At 36.1% G+C, this 14,501-nt stretch overlaps 1 protein-coding gene across 1 annotated transcript in view; it reads left to right on the forward strand.

The window, feature by feature from the left end:
- Positions 1-14,501, forward strand: part of LOC145688002 (ribosome biogenesis protein BOP1 homolog) — a 48,252-nt gene that overhangs the window by 33,416 nt on the left and 335 nt on the right. Inside the window, exons 9-12 of the mRNA XM_081761666.1 lie at positions 2,473-2,582; positions 3,593-3,766; positions 6,045-6,144; positions 12,951-13,146. Coding sequence (XP_081617792.1) covers positions 2,473-2,582; positions 3,593-3,766; positions 6,045-6,144; positions 12,951-13,146 — 580 coding nt within the window. The remainder of the gene's footprint in view (positions 1-2,472; positions 2,583-3,592; positions 3,767-6,044; positions 6,145-12,950; positions 13,147-14,501) is intronic.

The raw sequence follows: 14,501 nt of genomic DNA on the forward strand, positions 1-14,501 counted from the left end.
TTCACTATTTTTTAGAAATTCACGTGAATTCAAATACACAAACACTTCACACCCAAACTGAATGGCCAAAGCTCAGCGGTAGAACATCAGCTTAAGATTCGGAAGGTGGTGTAATTGATCCCTCGTGGATAAATATTTCAACTGAGGAGATTACCAAGATCCTTCCTCGGTGGCCCTATTGACTAATTTCCCTTATTTCTATCCTCTGAGTCTCGGATGTTTCAAAGCCTTAAAATAAATTCAAATGTGGTTGAAATATTGCTACTATCCTGTAGACGATGCTAAATTAATATTGTAAGTTTTGAGATTAGATTTGAAGGACGGGTATGGATTAATCGATGCAAATTAATTACTTAGTGTACGAAGACTTCTTTCGTCCAACACGAGTGTAAAGTTTCACTGCAGTGCATGCTATTTGTAAGTAAGCATCTCTTATTTTAGTATGACTTTCAACATTGAAGGAAATCAGAATCCAGACTGATTTTGTTTTTCTTTGTCGAAAACAAAGACAACCAGATAAGGGACAGAAGTTAAAAGGAACGTTCAGATGCTGAGGTCAATGCATGCACCTTACAGATTTCGATAAATTAGATCTTGCAGTACTACAAACAAAAAAGAGCCTGAAGATTTCTGCTCGGAACTCAGACTATTGCAACATACGATATTCTGCAGTTGGTAACTTTGTTGTCGAGATATGTTTCGGTAGTAGTTTCAGTTGCGACCACTATTAACTCACCGTTTGTCGACCTATAGCAGTATCACTCTGTGTGTGTGTGTGGGGGGGGGGGTAGGGGGCAAGATTTTGAGCAAGGGGGCCTGGCCCCCCCAGGCCCACCCTTGGCTCCGCCACTGCATAAGATGTTTCGGAAAGGCGAAAAACGTGCGTAGATCAAGATTGAAGTGGTATGTGGGCGCAGTGCACAGCAGTTTTTTCGGGGCTTTCTCCAAAAATCAAAGAACCACTTCGCGGGAAGCACTACTACGACACAAGAGAACTCATCATTCGTGCAATATAGAGGTCACTGCGGGACATCGACAAACATTGACGAGCTGATGGTGTACGACGCCTTCCACACATTGACAGAAAATGAAAAGAAATCTTTCAGTTTAACGTCCCACGATTATCCCTTTTAGGCTAAGGGAGACGGATGATTAAGGCAGGTGAATGATGATGGAATGAGAAATGGGAGAAAACGGGAATACTCCGAGAAACTCATGGATATGATGTTGTCCATTACCAACGTGCTTGACCGGGAATCGAACCAGAGATAAGCGCACTATCACTAAGCCACCGTGCCGTCCCAGAAGGAAATAGAGATGGGAGGCGATTGCATTGAAAGAATGTAACAAGTGTTCTGTATAACAATTATAGCAATTATAACAATGTTGCCATTACTTTTTATCTAGCCCTTGCAAGACATCTATGTATAGAAAATTCCCCGTTAGTGCAGAAATCCTTTAGAGAAACTTGACTTGCACGTGAGAATCCTCCTTTCGATAGATAGGACGTTAGTAATCACAGGCACCTGCTTTGACTGGGCAGATAAATCTACGCCCCATGTAGTGTGAGGATATAACGCCTTTTATCAACCGCCAGGTAGCACTCATTCAGAGGTGTGCATGCTACTCTCCATTGAGCGATGTGCGTTGGTATTAAAGGCGTGGAACTGGCGGTCGTGCGTTGTTCAGATCTAATTCTTGTCGGACGATATAATTAACGATTGCTGGTTACCATCGGACACATGCTCTTGTTTCACAGTGGGGTGATAATTTGATCACATATTGCCATAGTTGACCAATGACATCTGAAGTGCGTTGCGGAGCTGATTGTTTCTCCGCGCGTTATAGCCAGTTGGAATATCAAAAACTACGAACACATTCTCTGGTGCAAATTTAGTTCGTATCGAATGATGTTTATAGGGGTGTTCTTAAATATGTTTCCATCAGTGTATGTTAGAACACCTAAAACTTAAAAATAAAAGGACAAGATAAATATATATCTAAAAGTGAATAAGTATGTGATTGTATGAGAGATTTAAGGAATCATGTCACTGTCAAAAAATATTTTTAAAAAAGATGAAGTGCAGCACGCAATGTAAACTTTTATAAATTCCCTTGTTAATTACTACCGCGGAAGAAGTTCAAATACGAAAATCGGAGCTCCCTCTTGCCTAAGCGGTTAGCATACGCGTCTTTGGCGCGGGAGATCCGGGATCGATTCCCGGCGGAAGCTCATGTGATTCGGATTCCACGTTAATCAATAGGTCCACGTCTCATATAGCCTCGCTGCTGAAAGGGACGCTAAACTAAAATCAACTCAAATACGAGAATCATGTTTCTTCATTCGACGGTATTTTTAACTTCGATAACATGTTAGTTTTATGTTTTGATATTAAATAGTCTTAAGTTTAGTCATAAAAATCGACAAATGTATTCTCGTATGACAATATTAACACCTGTTTGTCTCTTTAGTTCCAGAACGAGTGAAGGCTGTTGTTCAGTGGGAGCAGGTAACAGATGAGGAGGATTGGGGAAAGAAAGGAATGAGGATAGTAGTACGGCATTTCAAAGAAGTAAGACAGGTACGTCAAAAAGATTCAGTAATTTACCACTTAAAAAATCATATCTTTGTTGACACCGATATAGTGCTGAGCTTCTTTGTGGTTATATGATTAGCATACGTGTCTTTGGCGCGATAGACCCGCGTTCGATTCATAGTGAGAGCTCGTGTGGTTTGGATACCATGTTATGCTGTAGGTTCACGTGTCATATAGCCTCGCTGCTGAACGAAACGCTAAACCCCAGACTCAAACTGATAGTTGAGCTCGAATAACCACATATAGTGTCAAAATACTGTGAAATTGACAAGAATAATACCTGAAAGCCTTCCTGTGTATGTAGAAAGGTTTCATATTGCAATGCTGAAAATCTGCATAGCTTTTTATGTGGTATGTTTATAACCATGTTGTGTGATACGATCACACGCTGTTCTCTATTGCTGGTGATTTTGTGCATTAGTTTTTATTTCATTAATGCACCACCAATCAATAATAAAAAGAACGCTCATGTAAATAGGTCACACTGTGGACTTCAGGTTTTAAAAAATGAAATCTTTCAGTTGTACAGTTCGCAGCAAAAAACCTGGAACATGAGCATGCAAGTTTATTGTGAAACTACGCCTAACAGCCAAGGGAATTAACATAACGTCTAAGTTGCACGAATCACGCCAGGAGAAACCTCGGCGTCGTCCTCTGCACACTTGGAAAAGGCTATGTGTGGATTATTATAGCAATTTAAGAGTAAATGAAAAACTAAAAAAATAGAAGCTGGAATGAACGAATAGATAAAGAATCAACTTTAGAGATACTACGTACATAGAGATTATTTCTTTGTTACACATACATTCATTTGCACACAGCAGTTAGTATTCCTACGATATTAGATTATGTGACTTCTTTAATCAACAAGCCAAATCCTTAATTAATGTGTAGGAATTTTCAGAATTTGGTCATGCATATCGTAAAATTACTGCTATCGTATACACTAGAAATAAAAATTGTATATTTTATTGATGTTTGTGTTTATTTGACAGGTAACGTGGCATGCGAGAGGAGATTATTTTGCAACTGTGATGCCAGAAGGACTTAATCGTTCTGTGATAATTCATCAGCTCTCGAAGCGAAGGTCTCAGATTCCTTTCAGCAAATCCAAGGGATTAGTCCAATGTGTACTTTTCCATCCTATACGGCCCATGTTTTTTGTTGCGGTAGGTGAAAGTTAATAATTTATACTTTCGTATTTTCAAACTAACTCAGTTCTCAATGAGATTAGTTGCTTCAGTGCTTTGACCTTTAATTCAACCTGTTTATCATGTGAATTCATATACTTATACGCATTGCAGTAGATTCAAAATTAAACATTAGTGTCATTGAATTAGGAATAGATAACATTATGCACACATAGTGGCGCCGGTGCCTCATTTCTGCGCATGTGCGGACGCTGCCATAAAATATCTATAGGGGGAAGTATATTCTATTAAAAGTGGTGTAAGTGACAAATCGTTAAAACGTGCGGTTTAGGTTCCTTCAATTGAGGATAAATAATAGGTACTTGACTCACGCGACATTCAATTTAAGATATGCGAATATCAAGAATAAAATGAGGTTAGTAGTTTAACGTCCCACTATTGTGCACCGAGGCTAAGGAATACGGCGATGATGATAATGAATGATACGATGTAATGAAGAAAGTAGGAAGAAACGGGAGAACCTTGAGAAAACCCAGCCACACGATGTTTGTCCACTACCACATTATCAATAGTATGGCGAAAGTACACGGTAGCAGTAGAAGGGAAAAGTAACCAGGCAAACTGCAAGGGACTAATAGTCTTGAATGATCATGATTTTCGAAAATTCGGTTGTATCGTACGCAGCCAGGACCACCAAATCTTAACCTAGGTGGCCACTCAACTGAATGAAGGGTCCAGTTGGGCAATCAGTAGACGGACTGTGCAACGCTTCCTTCACCGTATGATTTTCAGAAGCTAACGACCCACAAGAGTTCTACTTTCCACCAGTGCACGCAATGTCTGACATGAGTTACAGAACACAGTGACTGGACTTTCAACGATTTGAAGTGAGCAGCATGAATGATGAGTCTCAATTCGGACTGAATCATGCTTGATAGTATATTACAAATATGATGCCAGCACCAGAAGGTCGTGGGTCCAGAGTGTCAGTTAGAACTATATAACCTCACACGACTCTGATGGCCTGGGGTGTTTTGGAATTAGATTTCTGGGCTTTCGGCATCTATGGTCATGTTAGCCGTCACGTGTGAGGGATAACGTGCATCGGCGATCCAGGGTGTCTATAAGTTACGAATGTCACGAAATCAGAAAACAGTCATGAAAGTCAAGAATTTTAGCTTTTGGGTCACGATTTATTTTCTTTCTTTCTTATCTGTACAAATGTAAATACAGATTGAAAAAAATTGTTCTGTAAAACGTCAAAATTCACCACCAGAAATGTCTATGGTTGACTTTAGACGCTATCAAATCGCAAGCAAACCACGCTTCTATTGCATGGATGAAAATTTGGCGTAATTCGCACTCAAATTCGCTCTTGAGAGTGTTATGAAATTTTATGATTTGGTAAAGAAAAGGTCACGAAATTTCATTTTAGAATTTTAGTAGACACCCTGAGATCACACTACCCGGGGAATTGGGAAGGAAGAAAGGAATGGGAAAGGAAGGAAGCGATCTGGGACGTTATATAAGGTATCGTCCCGGCATTTGCCTGATGCGAATGAGGAGAACTTGACTCAGGATGGCTGACCTTTAAAAGCTTCTACACTTTTTCATCGAGTGTTTCTACCGGAAATCGAACCCGGAACTGTTCGTACCAAAGGTCAGAGCGTTAGCATTTCTCTTGGCAGTGTTGGAGACTTTTGGTACATGTATCGCGCACCCTCCTGCATCAAAATACGTAGATCTGCTGTGCGATCACTTACATCCATTAATACTTTTGTCAGGATGGAAATGGAGTGTATCAGCAGGACAACTGCTTGTGTCACAGATCCCGGTTGACTACCTACTGGTTCGAAGAGCATTTCAGTTATTTCTTCGTGATGAAATTGCCTAAGATAGTCTTAAACCGCATTGAACATCTCTGCGATTGAAAAAGTGTGCAAGCACGTCAAGCATTACCGGCGTCGTTACTTGATTTATGGGAAATTCTTACATAAATCTTATGTTTGGCAGGCCATACCTCCGGTTCTCTTCCGTAGACTTGAATTCATGGCTTGTATCAAGGGCAAAGGAGCAGCAACTCGTTACTAATCAGGTATCCTTAATTCAGTGGTACGTGATTGTATAACCTTCTGTTATTATCTTTTGCTTCAGTTTATTTTTATATCCTGTATTATGGTCTTTGTCTTAATGTTCTATGGAACAAAAGCGTCAGATTTGACTGTATTTTGTATATTTGAATTATCTGATTAGCATATCAAATTACTAATTATTAATAATTGTATTTGCATTTCAGACACAAAGAAATGTCCGAATCTATGATTTAGTGAAGCAGGAGCTTGTAAAGAAATTATTATCTAACTCCAGGTGGATATCGTCCATGGCCATTCATCCAGGTGATGACTTAGTTTTAATAGAAACTAGTAAATTTAAGTTGCAGTTTAAATATGTTTTGAAAACGATCATAAACACATCAATTTAGAGTGTTAGTTAACATTATAAAAGACGTTCACGCCTGTTAACGCAGTTTGTAATGAATTATAGGTAATACTTAATATCCACAAACAGCAATTGATGTGCAGCTTGCGAAAATCAGATTCCTTCTACATTTTAAACTTTCGTTGTTTCACGGTTACTATTTTCTTATATTTTATTGTAATGTTATCTTTTACTATGATGTAGGTCTTAATTTACTGGCAGAATATTAAAAGCATTTACAAACATTCTGTTTCTAAAACAGCAATACGATGAGCCTGTTGGCATTAAATATAAAGTGAAAGAGGTATACATAAAAAAGAAAATTTAATTTAACATTTCAAGACACATTTAAAGGAAAGTGAATAATAAATAAAAAGTTGATGAGACCAAGGATCTTTCGGACTAGAGGCAAGCATTTTGCTACTGAACTAGGATGCTTCCGAAAAAAATCAGAGCAACACGGGTGAAAAATTCGAGGAGAAATGAAATATCCCCATTTTTGTCATGGCTGCCAACTTTGTTAAAACTCATGGCAAATTGTGTTATAATACTGTACATACCGCCCATTTCTCGCCCCCTTCTGACCATACACTACTCATAGATGTTTCACGAGATAGTAGAATTGCTTCGGACTCTCAAAGTGGTGCATAAATGACTTGCGACCAGCCTAAAACCTTGTCCACTGGAATACGTACGCTTGTGTTAAATTTTGGCTATAAGTAAGTTGCCAAGTGTAACGCAAAGGATAAGTATTAAAATCGTCATCGATTTAATCATTCTCAGCCAAGTGAACTTTGTGGTGGACAAACACCGTGTGCGTAGGTTTTCTCGGGGTTCTCCCACTTTTTTTTCATTTCTTACTCATCATCACCGTCTCCTTTAGTCTAACCGGCATAACCGTGGGACGTAAAACTTAAAGATTTAATTTCATTTTTAATCATTCTCATCAAATACTCCTAACAAGAAGTGGAGTTTTTTTAAAAAAAGTTATTTCTGCGCCTTTCGTTAGGCTCATTTAGTAAGGAACTCTTTTATATCATGTTTTCTGTAAATATCTTAATCTGTATTTGATAATACTTATTTTGTGGTATAAAATGACATCTTCCTTTAAAAAAAAATGAAAATGTCTTATGTGGCATACGTTTTATCTTCTGAATTTTCTTCCCTACCGTTTTTTTAACCCCTCAGTGCTAGTGTAGTTTTATTATTATTATTGTGATGAGCTTTTATATTATCATGCTGTTATATCAGTAGTATTTATTGTCATTTTGCACATATGCTTGCTTTTTGTAGCAATTAATTCTATGCTGAGCTGTTTCCATTTTGAATAATATTAAAACTAACTGTGATCAGCGGTGTAACGAGCACTACAGAATTGGGTGGGAAAGGGGGGGGGGGGGATTTCAAATTGCCAAGTGTTTCGAAAATCAAAATCAACTCAATTCAACTCAACCCTATTTTTGTATACGCCCCATTCCATGGTTCTTACCTGATATGATATACGAATGCGAACATTCATTTTTCCGCTTCCAAGTCAAATTTCACACCTCAACTCAGGATTATCATAATGCATAACTGTTGATTTGTCAAGAATATTCTATACTAGGTAGTGCACTATATATTTAAAACTTGTGACAGTATTCATGGCTGAGGGTTAGTAATTTCCGCCAGTTAATCAAACGATAAACTTCAGAGCTAGTGAAAGACTGCACAATTAGTTGTAGAAATGCATTTAAAATTTAATGCATTTGATGTTGAAATATCTGATTTACACAAACCTTTAATTATGAAAGAACAAACGAATAATTTTTGCTTCCACTGAAACTATATTTATCCAAAAGGTACCAAGTGTTTCAGATTACTTAGGTCCTTTTCAAAATTCTTTGCTGCATTTTTATTCCCGTCAAATATCCGAATGTCATTTTGAATTCTGCACTTCTCATTTCACATTTCTTTGTTTTAGCTCAGACCACCTATCAATGATGTTTTCTTATCACCAATATCATTTTACACTTTCATAATATTACGTTGTACATTCTATGACGATATCCTGGTACAGATAACGCCTATTTGTGATGTAAGGTCCGCAGTTTGTATATTTAGAAACCAAGGTTACCGATTTATCAAAATACATCTAAATACTGCATTATGATATTACCTTTTTATTGTCGTACGTAACAGTTAAACATTTACACACTTTTAAAAAATTGTACATACAGTTGTCACGAGATGGATCCTTCGTTTTTATATATTATTTATTTTCATTGCTATGACAACTAAACTTACCTCGTCAAAACACTATCATAAAAAAATGTTATCGAATAACAACAGAAGAGAAATTACGTCTATTTCTCTCTTCATATTCTTCTTCTTCCTTTTTTGAACAGTTTGTGCATATTTTAAAAGTACATTTTGTCCATGTGCATATTTTAAAAGTACATTTTGTCCATAAATACAAATAAAGATGTTAAAAAATACAAGTATCATTGTAATTCTTTCGTCCGTCATTGTCGATCTAAGAGATTTCTTAACAAATTTTAATTGGCTAAATGCTCTTTTGTTCATACACACCCCATATCTTGAAGTTACTACAAGTTGGCAATGTTTGAAGGTCTTCTTTTTTTATTTTATTTTTTTTTCATATTACCACCATGTCAATCACTGATTCCAGTCTTGAAATACATTTATCGTTACATATATCAAATAAAACCTCCAGCTCTGCAGAGCACGAACATCAGCTCTCAGTTTTGGAGGAAACACTTTAGCTGGCTCTTCCACTGCTTACACAGTCAAAACTTCTTTTCTAAAAGGAAACTTGAAAATTGAGTATAGAGGCAAGGCCATAACTATTGTTGCAGTGACATTTTCTCAAAGCCCACAACACAGAGCATGTATCTTGAATTTATTTTTAAAAATCTGCGGTAAATTCATATTAAATTCAATATGAGCACGTTCGCGTAGCCTCATGGGTAGAAATCTTCGTCTGTGGTATAATTGGAAGTTATGTTCTGCTTCATCTTTTAGAAAATACGGTGGCGCTTTCAGTTAAGTCGTTCATTTCAGTGGAGTCATTGCTGATCCTACCTAGAGTGTTATTTGTATTCTCTATCACTCCAATACAATCAATTACATTTAGGTAAGATGTTTCCGGAGTTTGAGTGCATATTTTTAACTTTCAGGGAACATTCTTCATCAAAAACAAGCTTCATGTCTGTGGGTTTCTCGAGCTTCTACAGTCTCATTCCACCAATTATTCCATCATTCACTTTTCTTAATAATCCGTCTCTCTTAGCTTGAAGGGATAATCGTAGGGAGTTTTAAACTGAAAAAATAGGACGAACAAGCTAATAATGAAATCGAACGTTTTTATTTTCTTTTACAGAAAATACGCTTCCGTTCTTGTTCCAAAATCAAATTCATCTTAAAAATCTCTTCCAAGACGTCAAAAATAAGCTCCAGCAATACACACATTAAGAGTTTTTACAGATTTACATAATAAAAGATACAGATCTACACATCAAAGATACATATTTTTTTTAGTATTATTATTTGTAGGCTATCACAAATGTACTTTGCAGCTCTTTGACCCGTTTCGTCTGTGCATTCTGCCACTTCTAGTAAACGTTGTCAAGGTTTACAATTCTCGTCAGATGTCTTTGTATGGGATATCGGGTGTAGTGTCAGCCATTATTGAGTAAAACCCACTAGCTTGAATCTCTTTAACCACACTTTTTCTGATCTCGTCAGCAACTAAAGAGAAACTCGTTTTGTGACAGACGACTCTCATATATTTCAAAGCAAAAGGCCTGTTCGCGTACACAAAATCGCACAATATATTCACTCCGGTATTAAAATGACTTCCCTTCGACTTTTACTATTAGGTAAAACTCGTAGATCTCTCGATTTTATGGAATACATAAAAGAAAGTTAATACTAACCAGTCATTTCCTTGCTCTTTATTTTATTAATATCCATTCATATTATTTTGTTAGTCTCCACAATTTGTCTTTTGTCTTGCACACGCTCTTGTATCAAATGTTTTTACGTACAGTGCACTATCTGCCACCACCACGTCACTATGCTGCCTGTCTCTGTTTTAATTTTGTGCGCCAGCTCTATTCTGTTTTTGTCAGTGTACAACTTCCCGATTTTTTCATTAAAGATTTCTAAAAATGTTTTAGGAATATGAAATGGACAAAAATGAAGTCAGGTCAGTTGCAAGAAGTAAAGCAGCCTTAAATGAATATATCATTTTTAAGATACGAAACCACACAAAATTTACGCCAAGTCTATAAAAGAATTGATAATTCATAGCAACTTGATAGCTAAGTAAATGTTAAACCAAGTAAGTCATTTGAACATAACGGCATTCTTCCAAGTAATATTGCTAACTAGGCATTTTAATTGCCAACTTGTCAAGAAATTGATAACTTGGGGAAATTTCCCTTTACCCCTCCTCAACGACGCCTCTGACTGTGATTTAGTAACCTTTTGCGTCTAAATACCTTCTTTTCAGTTGTTTGTGATTTATAGTAACTCTTTTGTTTTGTACTGTTGTGTTGTCAAGGTACCCGTACTTTTAGGCCCAAGAGGAAATAGGCCCAACTACGTGCCAGTAGACAAGATGTTTGCGCCGAAGTGAAACATTGATTTACTTTCATGACAAATTAATTAAAATGGTTTACTTACCTAAATTTTAAAATACATTAAGAAAGGAGATTCCGATGCAGTCCTCTTTCAGCTGCAAAACACTCGTATCATTCAGTTAGAATATGATTAGTCACTCCCCGGAATTCTCTTTGAGGTATGGAGGCTATGTTGTTATCCAGTTCCTCACCTAATACAGATTTGTAGGGCAACCATAAAGCATAAAAAGCAGTAAAAGCATAATGGAATTTTTCACCTATGGTTGGTACCATATCTGTGATTTTGACCACTTTACATATCCAAATTTGCTAACTTTATAAGCATAATAAAGCATAATTTACAGAAATAAAGTATAATGCTTAATGCTTTTCATTCCAGAACCTGTATATGTGTACATCAAAGAAATATATATATTAATATATTTTGTGCCAAAGAAAAAATGATCAACAAACGCTGTTATCAACGCCGCAAGCAATGGAAATCAACTACCAATTGCCTTTACGCGTAACACGGAAAGTTCGAATTCTTCCTCTCTTCGCACCTTCCGCTCAGAAGGATTTTTTTGTTATCTCACTTTGTGTTAAAAGGCAGGCAAGGCTGGTTGTGCTTATTCCAAGATGCCAAAATCAAGAGTTCATGCAATCTCAGAGAGTAAGAGAATTCTCAACTGACTATTTCAAAGTACAAGACGGTAATCTACTTTGTATTTTTTGTTCTGAATTCATTAAATATGAGAAGTCTAATGTGCAGCATGTTTCTTCTTGGAAACATGTTTCTTCACTACATGTTTCTTCTTGGAAACATCGCTTAAGGAAAAATACACAAAATGACGTAGTATTTATTGGTGTAATATAATTGTAGTGGGAAAAATTAATAGTTTCATATACATTTTTAATAGAAATGCTTAAAAATGAAGTATAATTCAAGGAACAGCATACAGCATATTAAGGCATAATTTAGGAAAAAGCATAATAAAGCATAACGTAAGGCAAAATAAAGCATAATATACAGCTGTATAAAGCATAAAGTTGGTTGCCATACAGATTTGTTATCTAATCTCACATATGTTTTATAAACGATATTCAATAGAATATTTGAAATGAGTCATTTTATTTTCTAACTCGTTTCAATTGCACCACTGACTAGTACGTACGATACATGTTTAAAATTAAAAGATCCTTTAATGCATGATTGTGATGCAAAAATTCTGTTACGTATGAAGGTGCTATTGTTTTTTGTTAAGTTAAAACTGATGTAGTGCGCAGTAATTCCATTTCCTCAGGACGAAGATTTCGGTTGCTGCCTAGAAGTTAGTTGAAATCCAAAAGGTTTGCTACGCTTGTTTCTTGCAAAGTACTATTATTGGTATATAATGTATGTTTCTAAATGTACAACGTGGTTTTATGGTAGATATTATTGTTACACAAAATAACTATAATATGTACGCAAATATAAGTGGAAAACCTACACTTCCTTCTTCAATGATAAACTACTAGCATGTTAAAAATTCTGTTCTTGCTACTAGTAATCCACAGTAATTTTCTCTACAAAGGTTATTTAGAGGAAATTTTCACCGTTAATGCTTACTGATAGTATTGTTAATTAGGTAACCCCATTATTGTTGTTGTTTGTTCAAGTTTAGCGACCTTTTTCACCACTGCACCTATATGAGACGTTGATCTACAATATGAGGTGAAATCCGAAAAGTAATCTCAAATTCAGATTTTTCCTTTATCTAATTTCATCTTTGAATGTTTCTTGTAATATAATATAATCCGAATACGTATCATTCCACTGTTGAAAACGTTTTGTGTAAAATTTTTACTTAATATTTAAAATATCACAAATACGGGGTAGTCCAAATACCGCAGAATGACTATTTATCTATCCCTAATGTATTTCTGTATCCTAGTCTCTATGTTTCTTTTTACCATATTGATATCAGAATTATCATGAAGTAATGTTATTTTTTTTTTTTTTTATTTTTTCGATGTGTATAGGTAACTTTGCACTATGTACTTTTTATCTTTAAAGTTTTTCACTTAGAATCAAAATTACTTAACTCTATTTTTTCCAGGTGGCGATAACGTTCTTGTAGGCACCTACGACCGGAAGATTTTATGGTTTGACCTTGATTTGTCAACAAAACCCTATCAGACGCTTCGATTGCATGGAACAGCTGTTCGAAACGTCGCCTACCATAAAAGATATCCTTTGTTTGCATCTGGATCTGATGACCAAAGTATTATTGTGTGCCATGGCATGGTGTATCAGTAAGTAATGTGTTATTCTTGTGTACAGTCTTTTGAGTTATTGTAGGTTTTATAATATTGTAATAGTTATGGGCTCTTTAGGAAGTCACAATAAGATGGTCATAGTTCAGGCAATGAAATTTCATGACAATGCAAAAATTGAAATTATCGGTAGCATTGAGTTAGATAGTTTATTCCGTGATCGATGAGACGAATCTTAGGGCGGCTATAAGATTCATTACAAAACACACTTGCGTTCGAAAAGTAAATGTACACATATGAAAACACTATTGTATGTTTAGAGATTATATTCTGTGCGCTGCGAGCACTGGCGTCTCTGGCATGTAAAATTTGGGGGGGACATCGAAGAAAGTTTATTTGTTATTCTGTCGTTAGTAAATAAATTAAATTAGAATGAAATATTGAATATTTTGTACTTCAAAATATTGGGAGGGACGCGACCCCCTCGTCCTCCCCGCCAGAGACGCCTATGGCTGCGAGTAATATTTTCTACAAAAGTTGATAATCTCACCCTGTATGCAGTTTGCTTCCACCAGCCAGTTAAGCTGGTGACTTTGAGATGAGAATATGTGTAGTTCTTTGTTGTTCATTGGCTTTGAACGATTGAAATTATCTTTGTGTGCGTTCAGAATAGTGCTAGCTTTAGAATAAAGAATATTCCTTATTCAATACGTCATCCGTGTAGGTTTCCAAACACAGCGGTTCCTATGTATGTAAGTGTATGTATCGGCATAATGTATGTAAGGGTGTTAGCGAAATATTTATTAAAATTTGATCTGTAAATGACTATGGGCGAAGTAATAGACCATCGGCACTAGAAAAACTGCGAGTCACATCACCTACTATGCAACGTAGTCCCAACAAGTAAGTCAATATTACATATTGTTACGCTAGTGCATGACAGATATTTAGTTACCTTTCGAATGCACTGTACTTTAAACTGATTGGGCTTATTTTTTCTTCCTCACGACTAATGATAATTGAAAAACATATGAAAGTCTATGAAAAACATATGAATTGTCTAATCGAGATTCCTTTGTTCTAACCACACATTTGGATATCTATTTGCATAACAAAAGACATCTATGGAGTATGCTATTTTGTCTATTTGGGCTTTAGTATTATCTTCTTTTATATCAAGACGTCAATTATTGTACTCAGAATGCATTGTTGCCTAGGAATGGTGGATTTCCGATAGGACTTCAAGGCGAGTAAACTCTGTAAATCTTAATAAATTATTTATTGACAACTGCCTTTCTTTTTCTTTCTTGTAGAAGGAGTCTTTTTTTAAAAACAGCCTAGTTTGTTTTCACATTTTGTAACATGTACTTTATAGAGGCCAATTTCAGTATCAG

Source organism: Thermobia domestica, chromosome 1, assembly GCF_964235325.1.
Source record: "Thermobia domestica chromosome 1, izTheDome1.hap1.1, whole genome shotgun sequence".
NCBI classification, from domain to species: Eukaryota; Metazoa; Arthropoda; class Insecta; order Zygentoma; family Lepismatidae; genus Thermobia; species Thermobia domestica.